This window comes from Rhineura floridana, chromosome 6 (assembly GCF_030035675.1).
Source record: "Rhineura floridana isolate rRhiFlo1 chromosome 6, rRhiFlo1.hap2, whole genome shotgun sequence".
NCBI classification, from domain to species: domain Eukaryota; kingdom Metazoa; phylum Chordata; class Lepidosauria; order Squamata; family Rhineuridae; genus Rhineura; species Rhineura floridana.
Window position 1 is genome coordinate 151,854,967 of NC_084485.1, and position 17,884 is coordinate 151,872,850.

General features: G+C 42.3%; 1 protein-coding gene across 18 annotated transcripts in view; it reads left to right on the forward strand.

The window, feature by feature from the left end:
* The window catches only part of RABGAP1L (RAB GTPase activating protein 1 like), a 371,757-nt gene that overhangs the window by 306,169 nt on the left and 47,704 nt on the right, over positions 1–17,884 (forward strand). Inside the window, exon 20 of one of the 18 annotated variants that reach the window (XM_061634136.1) lies at positions 7,891–8,513. The exons of 16 other annotated variants lie outside the window; for them this stretch is intronic. In XM_061634136.1, the coding sequence (XP_061490120.1) occupies positions 7,891–8,031 (141 nt within the window). In that variant the 3' untranslated portion in view covers positions 8,032–8,513. Of the gene's footprint in view, positions 1–7,890; positions 8,530–17,884 lie in introns of those variants that run through there. One more of the 18 variants, XM_061634145.1, reaches the window with a different exon arrangement.

Sequence of the window (17,884 nt, forward strand, 5' to 3'; positions counted from 1 at the left end):
GCAGAAGGGAGCCTTGGCTTTGGTCCCAGAAGAGTTATTGTTTAAGGAGGCTAACAGCTCCTCATCTCCATTTCCATGAAGGACAGAAAGTCTGGGTAATACATGTCTGTCTTGTAAACATGGCCTTTATAAGTTTGTTTGACTTCATCTACACAAGGTGGAAGTGTTGATGGTTGATGGTTCAGGAGATCTCAGAGTAGTATACAGCTTATTCTGTATGGGGCCACACTCCCCCTTGTTTCAAAGTTCAGGAGCTCTGCTGGATCAGGTGCTGTTCCCGTTAATGTTATTTTTAGCTATATATTTTCACATATTTGGAAATGGACTGCCTTCAAGTCAATCTTGACTTATGGTGACCCTATGAATAGGGTTTTCATGGTAAGTGGTATTCAGAGGAGTCAAAATGCCATTTGGTGTCAAACACAATTATTTGCAGGTGTCAGCTCTTCACTGAGACAGCAGTGTCGGTGGGGGTGCAGGCAGGGCTGGAGATTCCTTGGTAATTGCCAGGCCGTAAGTCCTCAGCCGGCAGCTTGGCTATAAATCTGCCAGGCTAGCAAGGAGGAAGCAAGATAAGGGCAGAGGCCGTTCAAAGCTTACGTGCCAAGCCAGAAATACAGAAGAGACATCAGTGAAGGTCCGGGTCTAGTTTGCCGAGAGAACAGTCCAAGTCAAGGTTCAGGGGATAGGAAGACACACAGTGGTCACGCCTGACGTTGTAGTCAGCAACAAGCTGAACCCAAGGTTTGACTTTTAAGGAGCAGGTTTGTCAGCAGGTGTGAGCCATCAGCGTTTTGGCCTTAAGTGGACTTCAGCTGTGTCTGGGGTGCTCTGCAGCTGAGGGGGAGAAGGAGCTGGGTTCTCAGGAGTTTCTTCCATTTCTCCTTCTGGGTCTGCTGCTTCTGGGTCTGCTGCTGTTACTCCCGAGTCATCCTCGTCTGATGAGTCCTCTGACGGGGCCATGACAGCAGGAGGGAATTGCTGGAGCCAAGATGGTATGCCTGGGAGACTGTCATGTTACTGAGGATAAAGAGAAAGAGGACTTCTCAGAGAAAACAAAGTTGATGATAGGACAATTAGTCCTTGAAGATACATTTAGCTAGGCAATCTATAACTATTTAATTCCATCAGCACCTCGCGGGATCGTCACCTTGTAGTGGTGAGTGGGCTTGCATGTTCCAATGAACCCTGTGAGCGATGCCGTTGGGAATCATGTACTCCCAGCAGGGTCACCTATGGCGGTAAGGTCAAGGGAGAGGAACCAGGCAAAGAACGATCCAAGAAAGTTCTCAACGGCAGAACAGGTGGAGGACAACAATGTGTAATTTACAACGGCTGTGAAGGCAGATGAAGGCTGCAGCAGATAAAAGACTTCCAATCGTTGTGGTATCCATGCCATTGGATCAAAGCCTTTTTCTGTCAAGATTGTGTGTTGATCATCGTGTGCCGATCTCCCCACATTAAACAAATTCACGCACAGGCGTCTTCCAAGCAAACCAAACCAAAAGTCCCATGGCGATCGGCAAATGGCGACAGGGGCAGGACTGTGAAATCTGGAAGCTCCTAGTCATGGACCGGCACATGGGCGGTGGATACAGACTCAGTCGTCCTGGCTTAAGGACCGAGACAGTTGAATAGTTCGGCAGCTATATCCATGACTGAGCAGTCCTATTCAGGATCCACCCATATGGGGAGGGGGCTAGAAAAGGTGCCCTAAACATAGTCTGCCTCATCTCTCTCCTCGACTAGATTACTGCGTCCAGTGGGGTCACCACTTAGCGGTTGCAAAAGACAATTGAATTTTGGAACATGGAATATATGGACATTGCTGGACAATACAGATAGTGAACATCCTGAATGCAGGACTGCCATCATCGCGAGGGAGTTGAGACTTTTTAATATTGATATAGCAGCACTCCAAGAAACTCAAAGAGCAGGAGAAGGACAACTGAAGGAAGAAAAAGGAGGTTATACCTTCTTCTGGAAAGGACTGCCTGAACAAGAATGATGAATACATGGAGTAGGCTTTGCTATTAATAATCTTGTGAAGTTCTTGTCAGAAGTTTCTATTGGCATTAATGAACGACTCTCAAGTCTCCGGTTAAAACTTGCCAAAAACCAACAGGCAACTATTGTAAGTGCTTATGCACCAATATTAGATGCTGATGAAGACATCAAGGAAAATTTTTATAACCAGCTGGACACCATCTTATCAGAGATACCTAAGGAGGATAAAATTATCCTCTTGGGTGATTTCAATGCAAGAGTTGGGCGTGATTTTGATTTATGGCCAGAAACCATTGGGAAAGAAGGAGTTGGCAATAGCAACCTGAATGGCATTCTATTTCTGACTAAATGTGCAGAGCATAATCTTGTTATTACAAACACACTCTTTTGTCATAAAAATAAATTTAAAACATCATGGAAGCACCCTCGGTCTAAACACTGGCATCTCCTGGATTATGTAATCGTCTGTGCCACAGATCGTCGTGATGTGCTCCTCACTAGGGCCATGAGTAGTGCTGATGACTGCTGGACAGATCACCGATTAATTCGATCCACTACGGCCATTAATATTGTTCCTCATCGTAGGCTCCAAGGAAGAAAACCAAGGCGTAAAATGAACATCCATGCCCTTCAAGATCCTATTAAGCGAGCCTGCTTTCAAGTAACTCTCAAGAAACATCTACCGATGGAACTCCCTGAAAATGTCGGGGAACACTGGATTAAACTGAAGACATCCATTATTGCAGCATGTGAACAAACTATTGGATACCAAACTAAGAAACATCAGGATTGGTTTGATAAGGATGATAGTGAGATTGAACATATCCACAAGAAAAGGAAAGCCTTCCAGATATGGCAGAAAGACAACTGTGCTGCTAAGAAAAAAATCTATGCTAGCGCAAAGGCTGAGGTCCAAAGAAGAACTAGAGAATTTAAGAACGCCTGGTGGTTAAAGAAAGCTGAAGAAATCCAGCACTTTGCAGATGCTCACGATGCACGGGGCTTTTTTAATGCCACAAAGGCCATCTATGGACCAACAAATTACAGTACAAATCCCTTACGTTCAATGGATGGTAGCAAACTTCTTAAGGATAAAGAATCTATTGCACTTAATGGTGTGACGTTTGCGAACCTTGATCACTTCCCCTATCTCTGCAGCCATCTCTCTGTAAAAGCTGGCATCGATGCTGAAATTCAACATCGTCTGAGCTCTGCGAGTGCCGCATTCTCCCAAATGAAGCATAGAGTATTCAAGGATCGGGATATTCGCAGGGAGACAAAAATGCTTATTTACAAAGCCATTGTACTACCGACCTTACTGTATGCCTGTGAAACATGGACCATTTATAAACGCCACTCCCAGCTTCTTGAAAGATTCCACCAACACTGCCTCCAGAAAATTCTGCAAATTACTTGGGAAGACAGACGGACTAATGTTAGCGTTTTGGAAGAAGCAAAGACCACCAGTGTTGAAACAATGATCCTTCAACATCAACTTCGCTGGCCGGCCATGTTGTTCGAATGCCTAATCACCGTCTTCCAAAGCAGCTACTTTACTCCCAAGTTAAGGATGGAAAACGGAACATCGGTGGACAGCAAAGGAGGTTTAAAGATGTTCTTAAAGTGAATCTAAAAAAATGTAACATGAACATCGACAACTGGGAAGCCTTGGCCCATGAATGTCCCAAATGGAGGTCGGCTATTATCAAAGGTGCTGTGGACTTTGAAGAAGCACAAATACAGAGCGAACGGGACAAACGAGCTAAGCGGAAGGCACGTCAAACAAATCTTCATTGCAACCAAGGTTTCATTCCTGGTCAGTCACCACCAGTTCAGACCCCATGAGCATGTGTGTGAAATTAAGATTTAATTTAGGAACCACTGGTATTTGGATTTGGACTTCCAAAAAGCTTTTGACAGAAATGTATAAAATGATATTTTATTAGGGAGAATTTCATTAGGAGAAAAGTGGGATGAAATTGATCTTTCTCATAACACTTTAACTTAATGTCATTTAAAGAAACTGATTGGCAAGAGATTCAGGACGTACTTCTTCACATAGTTTATAAGTTAATTTATCGAATCCTCTGCCGCAGGACATAGTTTGGCCTTAGCATAGATGTCTTTAAAAGGGGATTAGAAAAAATTATGGAGGATGCCTGTCATTGGCTACTACTCAGGATGGCTATGTGGAACTATCAGGTTCATGAGTGATATGCCACTAAATACCATTTGCAGAGGAGCCAGAACGGGAGACAGCTATTGTTTTTGCAGAAGGGCATTATTAGGGGTGGCTCAGGAGGCAGGAACCCTGATCTTCTGCATTAGGCCCCATATCTCCTGCCCCTTCCTTCCTTTTTTTAAAACCATTTTTTTAAACTTTGCTTACAGTGTAGCTGTGCATGTTGCAAAGTGCAGTGCTAGTAAGACCCCAGCCACCTGACATCCTGAGTTGCCCAGAGATCTGTCATGGGTCTGTGCCCCAGGTCTTTTAAAATATATATGTACCAGTGGTCCTTCCTACTAATCCCTCCCTCTGACTGTCTCCACTAAAGAGCCATTTAATCTTCTGGACTTCACTGGCCCAACCTCCTCCTAATACTGGGTATAGTGGTATGGCAGTTAGACAGTCCTCAGACCAATTTTTTTCCTCAACAAAATACGCTTTTACATAAGATTTTATTAATGCAAACAGTTTGAGAAAATAATTTAAAAAATAAATGTAGCTTGTATGAAATAATAATCAAATGCAAAGATGTATCGCTGAACACTAAAGTCAGGATCATTCAGACCATGGTATTTCTGATCTCTATGTATGGATGTGAAAGTTGGACAGTGAAAAAGGCGGTTAAGAGAAAAATCAACTCATTTGAAATGTGGTGTTGGAGGAGAGCTTTGCGGATACCATGGACCGTGAGAAAGACAAATAATTGCATGTCAGAACAAATTAAACCAGAACTATCACTAGAAGCTAAAATGATGAAACTGAGGTTATCGTACTTTGGACGCATAATGAGAAGACCTGATTCCCTAGAAAAGACAATAATGCTGTGAAAAACAGAAGGGAGTAGGAAAAGAGGAAGGCCAAACAAGAGATGGATTGATTCCATAAAGGAAGCCACAGACCTGAACTTACAAGATCTGAACAGGGTGGTTCATGAGAGATGCTCTTGGAGGTCGCTGATTCATAGGGTTGCCATAAGTCATAATCGACTTGAAGGCACATAACAACAACATGAAATAATAAAAAAGAGAGATAACACTTTGCTTATTCTAGACTGTTTCCCTAATGAAGTCAATATGTATCCATTTGCAACTTCTGTTCAGCTTTTGAGTCTCTTCACAGTCCTCTGCTGGCTTCTGCTGCAGTACTGAACTGCTGTAACATGTTCCAGTGTTTCAGCCCTTTTTCAGATCTACAAGTTTCAGACTTGACAGCTCTTACCCTCTTCAAATCTGCAACTAACTATCCTATTTTCCAACTTGGCCTATACGCAATATTTTTAGTCCCCAACCTTAAGCCAGTCAGAAGGACAGTAGATTCCTATATAAGCTTCTATTTCCCCTTAATTGTCAGGTTGCTATTCTAGCAAACAGGATGCTGATCTAGATGGACCTGTGATCTGTTCTAGCAGGGCCCTGTTATTTATATTTACCATAACTTTAAATACCTTGTTAACAATGAATTAAAATCCGACAGTCCGGTGTGGAATGTGCGCCTGCACATGCATGCCAAGTTTAGAACAAATGTTTAAATTAGGACTGGAAAATGTCTGGTTAAATTTGCTCATACATGAAATCTAGAGTAAAGAAAGGAGGGTGTAAAACCACTTCCGCCATGACTTCTACTACAACATCATTGTGAAATCTTCAAGCAGTAGCAGTGTTTAATTCAAAGTAGAGAAAGCAGTGTATTTATTTGTTTGTTTGTTTGTTTTAGTATTTGATTTATATCCCGCCCTTCCTCCCAGCAGGAGCCCAGGGCGGCAAGTTACTAGTGACAGTAAATTATTCTACAGAAAATGGTTTGAAATTTTTAAAGGGATCTCTGCACGTGGGATCTCTGCACAACTCAGTAAGAAAGTGGAAGGAATCACAGAATGGAGTGATTCCTGCCTCCTGTTTTGTCTCCTAGGAAGCCAAAGTGTAGGTAGCTAGAATGGGGAGCTAGCGGATGTGTGTTTGAGATTAATGTTGTGGCTGTTTTCACTTGTTAAGAATAGAAAGGGGCAAACTATGTCACTTGAAAATCCACAAAAAGCTGCTTTAGATTAGGGTGGGATATACTACATCTAACTCCTAATATTTTTTATATTAAATAATTAATTTAAAAGGTATCTGGATACTATTGAAGGTTTTTTAATTTGGGATCTTTTATTCCCCACCTCCTTTGGTCTCTGTCACATAATTTTAAGAAAGGAGTGAAGGTAGTTACAGTATATAGGCTGATAGTTGTAACTTCATCTCTTCCTGGTAGGGAGCATGGGATCACAGGAAGTTCTGCTCCCTACTTCCTCCTCCAACAGGTGTCTTTGTGCACACATTATCATGTATCCAAGCTGAGTCACTGTGACAATGAAACCACAAAGGCAGGTTGCTTTCACTTCTAGCAGGCATTTTCTACCAGGAAGTTGAAGCCAAACTGAAGGAGAAATGCCTGGTTTGAAGAGGTTCCATTTAGCAAGTAATATGCTTAGGAAAATAGAATTTTTCAGGTAGGAATTCTGTTCACTTCAATCCAGAAAGAATTGCCTGTTTACTACTTAGATCTGAACTACCTCCACTGGGAAAAGAAGTAAGACTAATGTAGCCTCAGTATCAGAGAATTGCATTGTTGCCAGGTTTCAAGTAGAATACGTAGGGTTTTCATTGTTCTTCGCTAGTTAAATATGATCAGTAGTTGTCTTAATCTCAAGGATTTCTTGAGAAGATTTCTTTGCATTTTGTCTAACTTAAGCCTATTAAAATTCTGTGCTGTTTCCTAGCAATAAGTGGTTTTTAACCCTCCCTTATTAAAACAGATTTTTACATCAAGCACACTACAGCTGTGCACCAGCTTTCCTATGTAATTGAAGCAGCTCATGAGAGAGATTCTTTAGGAAAGCACGATGAAGAGAAGAGCAGTTTATTTTATTTTATTCTGAAGAACAAGCATATGACAAAGTTCCAATAGCTTGGACCAGGAAATGCCATATGATCTTTGCAGCAATCAAAATGTACTCTGGTTTGTGATAAATGTTGGATGTGTATCTCCCCTTAGAACTGGAAGGAATGCTAAAGAACGGGAAAATATACAATAAGTAAGTCAGAAACAGGTCTTGATTTTTTTCCCTCCTTTTTGTTTGTTTTTAATGTAAGAATACTGCTTTTCCATGTGAAATAGTTGAGAGGTATGATTTGAGGGGCATGGATTTTTACATGATTGTGCATAACTCTGTAAAATTATAGTAGAAAAATCTCTAATGTATTAGATTTTTTGGCATTTTTTCCTTGACATATTACTGATAAACTTACTGATCTGAAATGGCAAAGTCCTTACGCCATTAAAAGCTACAGAAGGACTCGGTGCTGCCCACAAAGAAGATTTTGCTTCTTTGCTCTTCTGTTTCTGTACCCTTCTGTTTTATTGAAAAAAGGTATGCATTTTCTTGTGAAGGAAGACCATTTAGATGAGATTTCTTCCTTTTGAGTTAGGATTTAACTCATTGACTAATGATGAAAACTTCTCAGTAACCCTTCTGGTATGTGAGATTGTTTCAATACAGCAGTTTAAAAGGCTGACGAAGCTCTATATTTCTGTTTTATGTCAGAATAACTCTTAAGACAAACAAAAGCACCCCACAGCAGACCAAATCTGTAAAAGACAATGCACTATTTCCCCAGGTATCTGATCAGAGACTGAAAAATCCCAAGAGTGGCAGTGTACTGTTCACTCCTTCTCTAAGAATCTGTGGAATAAACCCAAAGCAAGTCAACTTGAGAATCTGTACTCCTCCACTAAAAAGAAGCTATTTACTGTGGTGAAATATTGCATTTAAAGAACAAGGAGTTGTGGGAAACACAAGAGAGAACAACATTATGAACTGAAGTGTTTGGATGTATCCGTGCTTCTTTTGGACTTTAATTTGCTATTGAAAAAGGACTTTTTATGATTGACCTTAGTGAATGACTGTTTTATTATCTGAGCGTATGAACAGGTGTTTCAACTGTATATTTCCTAAGGGAGGCTCCTGGAGGAAAGCAACATATAGGTGGTTGGCTGCTGTGTTTCTTTCTTTTTTGCTCCTTCTGTGACGTTCCACCCACATAGACTCTTCAAGTGGGTGAGAGCAATCGTCAAAGCTAAGCTAATTCTTTATCGTTGGATACTGAACCTGTTGCTGGCCACTACTATCAATGCATGCTGACAAAATGATGGAAGAAATTTCCATTGTGGTGGCCTACGACTCCCATGTTTTTAGCCAGCTGTACGACGAAGACTTTCTGGCCGGCCTGGTCGCAATCAGCAAACCCAAATATGTGGTAGGTGTCTAGAATTTTTAAATACTGTTTACTCTAATTTTTCTTTAATGTTTGTAATATGGAAGATAGTGTTTCTAGCCCAGTCTCCTTTAGACCCCATTGACTTGACAGGGTGCCCAAATAGTACTGTGCTAAAAACCTTTCACTCTCTCGCACACATATTTTTAAACAAAAATACCAGTGAGAGCAACCATAGACTGTTGTCATCCTGCTTATCCTTGGTGTTACTCTAAAAGAGATTCTGCTGATGCCTCAAGCCAACTGTTTGTGCCTAAGACTGGCCTGGCCTTGCTTAACCTGTAGGACTAGTGAGCTGAAGTTGCACCAAAGATATTCTCCTAATCTTTGTTTTATATATGTTTATATAAGGGAGACTGAAGGGAATGTGAGTGACTGCAGTTATATATAGTTTATTTGGCAATGGGAACTAAGGAGTGAATCTTCATGGAAAAGGTGAGTTTTGAGGAGAGGAAGTCATGTGCATGCTCAGTACTTAACATTTTACAGACGTCATTATGCTGCTTATACAAGAACTGAGTAGCTTTATTCTTGGGAATGTTAATTCTCAATTTATCTGCAAAAATATAGGCTTCAAGGAATTTAAGTGGTACAGTTTGCAGTTGAGGCACATACTATTTAGAAATATTTCTTGCTGAGCCAGCTACAGTATTTATAGATCTCTGAGGGACAGGTTGGATCTTTTACTTACTACACAAATTTCTCCCATTGACTACCAGCATCATTTTAATACTTTACATAGATGGTATACTCCTTTAGTGAAACAATATGCAATGCTGCAGTACTTAAAAATGGGTCCACAGATGTGGCCTTTCTGGAATTCTTCCAAAAATAATAGAAAAATCATCCAGCTTGTGTTGGTAGACCATTGTAGGGTTGTGTGTGGGGTCTTTTGCCTTTATATAACCAAACCTGATTTTTGAGTAACTCACATAGCAATTTTGTATTTACAGAGCTTCTATCTGGTGAAATGTGTTGTGGCCTTCTAGGTAGTACCTTGTCCAAGTGGTGAATGGGAGTGTTGCTCTGACACACTTGGAGTCAGACTGGGACAGCATTGGATACCACAGTCTGTAATGGATCAGTTTCAGTTATTGTGGCTTGAGGATGCAGACATGATGATTGAAGAAGTGTGGCCAACCACCTGCCCCCTTGTACTTTGCCCATCTTGGCTTCTTAGAGCTAGCTGTAGGGGGTTAACTAGCAGGGTCCAGGGAGTGATGAATGCTTCACTGGAGGAGGGTGAGGTACCATCTGCCTTGAAGGAGTCGATTGTGCATCCCCTCCTTAAGAAGACTTCTCTAGGTCCAGAAGTGTTAACAACTATTGTCCAGTGACAAATAATCCCTTTTTGAATAAGGTGCTTGAGAGGGTAGTGGCAATCCAGTTTCAAGCATGCTTAATTACTTGGATCCATTCCAGTCTGGCTTCAGGCCTGGCCATGGCACTAAAACTGCCTTGGTTGCCCTGGCTGATGACATTTGAGAGGAGAGAGAGGAAGTGTGACCGTGGTTGTTGTTCTTGATCTCTCGGCAGCTTTCAGTACTATGGACCACAGTATCTTCTGGAGTGTCTCAGAAGGTGGGGGCTGGGGGCACTGTACTTCAGTGGTTCCACTCCTGCCTCCAGAAAGTAGTTATGGGATGCTACTATTCGGCACCATGGGAACTGTCCTGCAGGATTCCATCTTGTCCCCCATATTATTTAACATCTATATGAAGCCATTGGCAGCTATTACCAGACAATTTAGAGTGAAGTGTCATCAATATGCAGATGACATCCAGCTCTACATCTCCATTCCATCGGAATTAGGAGAGGCAGCTGAGGTGCTTGACTAGTGCTTGGAGGCAGAGAAGGACTGGATCTGGGCCAATAAATTGAGGCTGAATCCTGAAAAGACAGAGGTGGTATGTGTCCTGAGTTCTAACATCTGGGAGGTGGGTAGATGAGCTATTCTGAATGGTGTTGCTCTCCCTTGGAAGGAGCAGGTCCGTAGGTTGGAGGTGGATTCAACACTGTCACTGAAGACTCAGGTGGCCTCAGTGGCTAGGAATGCCTTTTTCCACCTCTGGCTGGTTCGCCAGCTACAGACCCTTCTGGATAGAAACAGCTTGGCACCTGTACTCCTTGCTCTGGCAACTTCTAGACTGGATTATTGCAAAGCGCTGTGTGTGGAACTGACCTTGAAGATGTCTCGAAAACTTCATCTGGTCCCAAATGCAGCAGCCTGCTGGGGTTCCATTTAGAACTCATATAACCCCTGTTCTAAAACAGCTGTGCTGATTGCCAGTTCATTTCTAGGCCTAATTTAAGGTGCTCACATTATTGTTTAAAGCCTTAGATGACTTAGGCCCCAAATATCTGAAAGACTGCCTCCTTCCCTACAGGCCTTCTTGGATGTTAAGATCAGCAGAGGGAACCCTTTTTGTAGTCCACTTCCCTCAGAAGCTTGGGGACGAGGGTGGCCCAGGAGAGGGCCTTCTCTGTGGCATCCCCTAAGGTGTGGAACTCCCTCCCCACAGAGGTGCATCTGGCAACTTCATTGTACAGTTTTAAGTGAATGCTGAACACATACCTCTGTATGCCTTTGACACCTGATATGTATTTTTTAGGACATACCCTATTTTTGTGATTGTAAGTTATTTTAAATTGTTTTAGGGGTGATTTTAATTTGTTGTAACCCACCCTGAGACCTCAGGGTGAAGGGTGGGTATTTTTCTAAGCATCACACTACCTGTGAATGCTTCTGCACAGGTGCATGCATGCTCAGAAGCATTCACAAGTAGCATGATGCTGCTAGGCAAGGCAAGGTATCTGACAGTAGCGAGCGCGAGGGTGGAAGTGTGCGAAGCACCTGGTGGGGGTGGCGGCAGCACATGAGCAAGAGGGGCTGAGGAGGTGGTGGTGGTGTGTGAGGTGCCTGGTGGTGGCAGCAGCACTGCAAGAGCGAGAGGGGTGAATGAAAGAGGCACATAAGGTGCCCAGATGTGGCTGCGGCTGTGCTGACTAGGCGTGGCCCTTAGTCGGTAGGTGGGTGGGTTAGGGAGGGGAGTCCAAGGGGGAAAGTGGGAGGGGGGTCTGGTGACCCATAGGGAGGGCAGGGGGAATCTGGTGACCCGAGGGGGCAGGGCTGGCTGGTGTCCCATGGAGGGGAGTGCTGGTAACCTGAGGGAGTGGTAGCATGGGAGTGGTAGCAGTGGGACCCATGGGGAAGGGAGGGGAAGGGAAGGAGGGGGAATGCAGGTGACCCATGGGGGGAGGGGGGACACTGGTGACCTATGTGCAGGGAGGGAGGTGGGAGTGCTGGCGAGTAAGAGTATTTTTGGTGCTGTTTGTCAAGGCTTCTTGTGTATTTTTATGTCTGGGGTCTCACCACTTCTTTTTGCCTGAGAATGTCATTTTTCATACAGTTACAGATGTTCTTTTTTAAAAAAAAAATTAAATTCTGTGGTTATTTTTTTTTAACTTGAGTTCCTTGCATGGTTGCGGGTTGGCATTGCAGGAGATCAGGACTCTTGGGCATTTAACAGCTGTGAGGCAGGTAGAAATTAAATGGGATAAGCCTTTTCTAGTATGGAAATACGATTATGGGGAAAGCTTCACCTGTTAACATTCTGTCTGTCAGACAGCTTATTACTTGTGTGTGTCCCCTCCCCAGATTTACTTTCGATTTGTGAATACGTGTGCATTGCCCTTCCCCCCCCCATATATCTTTGTAACAACCCTGTGAGGTAGTTTAGTCTGAGACAATATATGTACGTAAGCGGAAATTGGTAGTTGTAGTTGGTACAGCATTAATAAAATGCAGCCCCTGAAATCCTGAAATGTATTCTGGAGGACTACAGTCCTATATATGTCTACTTCGAATTAAGCCTCATTGAGTTAAAAGGATACGTATATAGGATTACAGGCTAATTTTTACCTCTGAAAGGAACGTGCTGTCAGACATAGAATTTAAGAGTCATGCTTTTCTGGACATGTTTGAAACAATATAGTTTGCATCTTTTTTATGATGGGGGTTGCCATATTTATCAAAATGTGTTTTAGTTGAAAGGGGTGGGGCCATGAGGGAGGAATATAGTTTGAGGAGGAAAGGGTGGGGCTAAGGGCCCCACTGATACCTGTGCCCCAGAAACTTGGAGCAGGCCCTCGTTTGTTCCATATAGTTCCTTCTAAAGTTCCAAAACAAACCCGTTTCAATGCATCCATGGCCCACTCCGTGACAGGTAATTTTGTAATAGGGCATAGAGGTTTGTGCAGAATTAATTAATTACCATTATTATTAATAATATTTTTGTTAAATTTTATACCTCCTTAGTCTTCCAAGCTTGGCATGGAATGCTTCTCATGAAGATTTAATTTGAAATGCTGCATATTTATTATCATATCATCTTCAAATCCTACCGCAATTAATTGTATGTGCCTCTCCCCCCTCCATTTTATTCTCACAACAACCCTGTGAGGTGGTAGGTTGGGCTAAATGACTGGCCAAGGCAGGGGTTATTCAGTGAGCAAAAACTATTCAGAGGATCTCTTTTAATTGTGCTGTCAGCCTGCTTCCTTACACTCTGAGTGGAGGGCTGTTGCAGGATGGGGAAGAGAGGGGGGGAACACTTCACATGGCATCACAGTTGAAGTTGGGGGTGGGTGGGAGTAGAAGTAAGATTCTGTTATGCCATTCTGTTAATCTTATGGATAAAAAAAATTCTACTACCCTCTGTTGTTAATGTTGTTTTAGGCTACTTAGGTGTGCAACGGCCAAGGTACTCTACAAGGCACCTTGTAGACACTCTAGTTGTTTTTTTAAAGTAACTTAACTGCAATTGTAGTGATTATTTTTGAGTAATGGTACAATAATCAATTCCTTTTAGAGCAAATGTAATTGTAATGGTAATTTATTCCTTTTGGGGGCCATGTGACAGTAATTGTAATTTATTCCTTTTTAAAAGTAATCTTCCAAAGTCTGAGTTTCACTCACTTCAGGTCTAGTTCCAAGAGCTTTCAGAACAGTGAGTGTATGTGAGAACAGTGGTGGACTTGCTAAACAGTCACTCATTGTACAGAATAATGTGGACCTTTGGTTTAGTGCACTGGGGTGTGATGTAAAGCCATTTAGTGGTATGACAACAACAATAATATACTACCCTCCTCCCCCCCTTCTTTCTTTCTTTCTTTCTTTCTTTCTTTCTTTCATGGAAAGCTTCTGGGCAGGCTCAGTCATATATATTCCGTATACGTGGCACACTCTGCCATTATGGTCAATATGTACTAGCAGTGGCAAAGTTGAAAGATTTAAAGAAAGTACAAGTTGTAAAAATAAAGGCATTTGCTGCTGCATGTATATTTCAAGGAAATTTTGTCTGGCTACCCCCCCCATGTTTAATGAAAAAGGCAGGATTCTTTTTGCAGTTCCATTCATCTACATTGCTTACAAATCATTAGGACTTTTTGTTAATTGAGAGAGAAACAGATTGCAATCCACCACTGAACTTTAAAGGTGGCAATGCCTGTGATAGTCTTGTTACAGAGTAATGAACAGTTCATATATTACTGTGGCAGCATGGAAGCAATTTTCCTCAGATTTCTTCTCATACCTCTTCCGTGATGTTGGAACTGCATGAACGGTGTCAATGATGTCACTCCTTGCAGATGAATGTTGTTTGTCCACTATGCTCTGATAATATTTAGGTGTAGGAACCACTTTGGTGGGATTGTTGAAGTAGCTTCTGTATCAAATATTGCCAGAGCGGCAATGGGAAGAAGCCATGAGGAAACAGCTCCACAGTACCGCTTTAATGTATAAATTGGCCTTAACATGGCCACTCTTCTGGAATTGCATTGGACTTCCCCCCCCCTCCTCTGGAGACCTTGTGGTTATAATTAAACAGCTCTCCCATAATAAATGTTTGGATTGTGTCACATTTGGATTATTCTTTGGTATACCCTCCCGGAATCTTCTGTAAAAAGAAATTAATGATAAGAATTTTGTGGGTATGGATTGTGTCCTGTATGAGATCTAGTACAGTGGTTCCCAACCTGGGGGCCGGGACCACCAGGGGGGCCGCGAAGTAATCCAGAGGGGGCCGTGAACAGTAAAGAAATGAATTATTATTATTATTTTTAAAAAGTCTTCACTCCTTCTACACTGTCTGCTTTCCACTGCCGTTGCAGATGACACCTCCCCCTTGCTCCAAACGAGAGGGGAGGCCTTTTGCTGAAGCACCAGAGCATCTTTCAGGTGCACTAAGGGCAGGCATCTGCCTATAAAATACATGGCAGATGCCAAAGGAGACTGAGGGTGGGGCTACTAGGAAGAAGAGGGGATTACTATCACTGATTCCTGTCTCCTTGCACTGCCACTACTGGCAACACCCTTACTTAGAATGAGAGGAGAGGGCTTCTTGTGAAGCAAAAAGAAGCAAGCCTGCAAAGAAAGGCTGCTTTCCCCCTTTCTTCCTGGCAGCCAGCCTGCCTCCCTGGGGGGAGGGAGTCACAAAAAAATTTCAGCTTATAAAGGGGGTCCCATGCTCATAAAGGTTGGGAACCACTGATCTAGTATATTAGTTCTCTAGATTAGATTTCATGTAACTTAATAGAACAATGGGTCTCGTGTCCCTCATTGAAATTTTACTTTGACTTTTTCCTCTCCCTTGAAAGGAGTCTTTATTTGTGTATCTTTGAGCCAGTGTGGTGTAGTGGTTAAGGTGTTGGACTACAACCTGGGAGACCAGAGTTCGAATCCCCACACAGCCATGAAGCTCACTGTGTGACCTTGGGCCAGTCACTGCCTCTCAGCCTCATGAAAACCCTATTCATAGGGTCGCCATAAGTCAGAATCAACTTGAAGGGAGTATATTTACACTTTATTGAGCCTAATATGCTCCAACAGCATGTCTCTTCAGACATATTAGCAGTATTACTGTTTCAGCGAGGAAGGACAGTAGAAGCATCCAAAAAACATGAGAGTTCTTTTTCTGTATCTGACTTCCTCATTATTAAATTTATTTCCCACCCTTCCTCCCAGAAGGAGATCAGGGCAGCATACATTCTAAACATTTACAACTATATGAGTGACAGTATATTATCTTTCTTTTACCCTAATTTAATTGGTGTATTCTATGTAACACAGGTCATTAACTGGAACAAACTGATTAATAACTTGTACTATGAGGCAATGGGCTTTATGTGATCATAATTTGTTGCAGTAGCCTCTGTTCTGAGCAATTACATAGAATCTGGGCTGAGCTTCTATAACTGAAAAACAATGTAAAAAAATTTTTTACAAGTATAAAACTTTCCCAACTAATATAGATATACTGTGGAGTATAAGCATTCATTTGCCTCTTTGAAACAAACTCAGGAAAGAAAGTACAGCTACTTTCCTAGTTAAACTAGGAATTGGAGCATGGACAGAAGTTACTGCTTGTACATGCATTAATAGGACACACATGCATGTGTGCTAAATCACATTCACATGTCATGAGCAGGAAGATGACTTAGTGACCCATGGATTCGTACACTAACCCCTTCTACACCAACAGGGTTGGGAGGACAACTTCCATTTTTGCTTTCAATTTTGGTTAACCATTGTTTGCCATATTATCTAGACACTCGGTGGTGGTTAACTAACTAAAATGAGTTTCAACATGTGAGGTTCAGGAACCGTGGTTTGAAGTTGGCTTCAACCTAATGTTAACCACATTTTTTAAGACTGGATCACTAGTGATGTGAAGGCCCAGAAAAAACAGGAAAAATCTGGGAGGAAAATGTGGATTTTTTTCTGGATTTTTCCCAGGCCTTCACATCTCTATGGATGACACAACAAACTTTGGTTAACCAAAACTGAAAGCAAAGCCTCCAGGATGGGAGGGGGATAGTTCATGAGCCTGAGGTTTGCAGCTGCTGATTTTTCCTCATGCACACTAAGCGGAAGTCTTTAACAGCTATTCATTTTACTTACTGCTTTTCCCTCAAAAGTCTACTTTAGTTTTTCTGCCTCTGCAGATTTTCAGGTGTCTTTTGCCTTTTCTTGCCTTCCTGGCAATGGTTTCCCCACTAGCTTATGCCTCTCCCTGTGTTTCCTTCTGTTGGTAGAAGGGCACTGGCAAAACATCAGAGAATACAAGCTATGCATTTGCTGAGAAGTATCCTAGCAACTTAACATGCTAGGGATCTGCTGTGTCCCTAAGCACAAACGTCAGCACAGTGATGAGGGAACAGAAGGCAGTCTTATGTACTTTGGGGTTTTTTTTCATGGCTGATCAAATAAAAGCATCTTTTTGCCTCTGGAATTGTACTGAAACTGCCTCGGGTAGCTAAGGAAGGAAGGTTTTTGTCTTCTGATTTACTTTCATTTGTTACCTACCTTTTATAAAAACTGAAAATTATTGCATATCCTGAATTTCTTCTCTTGGGAAGAAATTGGCAAAGTCATTTGATGCAGCAAGATTAAGACTGCTGTTCCAGTTCCTCTCACCAAGGGCAATTGTGCTGATACTTTTGAATTCCATTGAAGTTAATATGTATTGACACACTGTGGCAGTGTTTGCATGCAACACTAAACCATGGTTTAGTACTAAATGCATGAACTGCAGCAGGCCCAAGTGAAACATTGGGCTCATGTATTCCCCTCTCCTGCGCAGCCAGGAGCAGGATTTTGTTAGTGAATTAATTTACTTTCAAAGAATTTTAGCTTGTCATGTCATATGAACAAGGAGTCCTAGCTTTTGTGTTAAATGGCCCTAGCTTCATAACCAGTGGTTTGAAGTTGGCTTCTTGACAGAACTTGTTTTAAGCCAGGATTCCTGGTTCATATGATACAACAAACCAACATTCTTTGAAAATGAAATTATTCCAACAAAGTCCTCTCATTCTCAGCCACATGGGGTAAGGTAGCTCAGGAGCCCAATACTTCATTTGAGCTCGCTGCAGATCATGCACAAATATGTAACCATGGTCTTGTGTTGTGTGCAAACACAGTCAGTGGCTGTTGGGTGCCATGGGACCTGAACCCTACAGATCAGACGCTAGCTCCTTGCTACCTGCACCATTGGGACTGATGGCCAGAAGGGGGAACAGCAGGCAATTCCAACCTGGAGACTTGCTTAATGGTCAACAGTCCTCCTGGTTTGCGGGTCAGTTCAGTACCACAGGTAGTGACTTGTTCAGACTCAACTATCATATCTGGGGAAAGCCACAAAGTTCCTAGGTCTGCACACCCAAACTATTGGTCCTTGGCCAGTCTGTCTTTAGCTGAGCAGTATCCAGTCCATGGCCTTTCTGATGTTGTGAGATTACATCTGTTATCATTTCTGTCCATTGGCCATGTTTGTTGGGG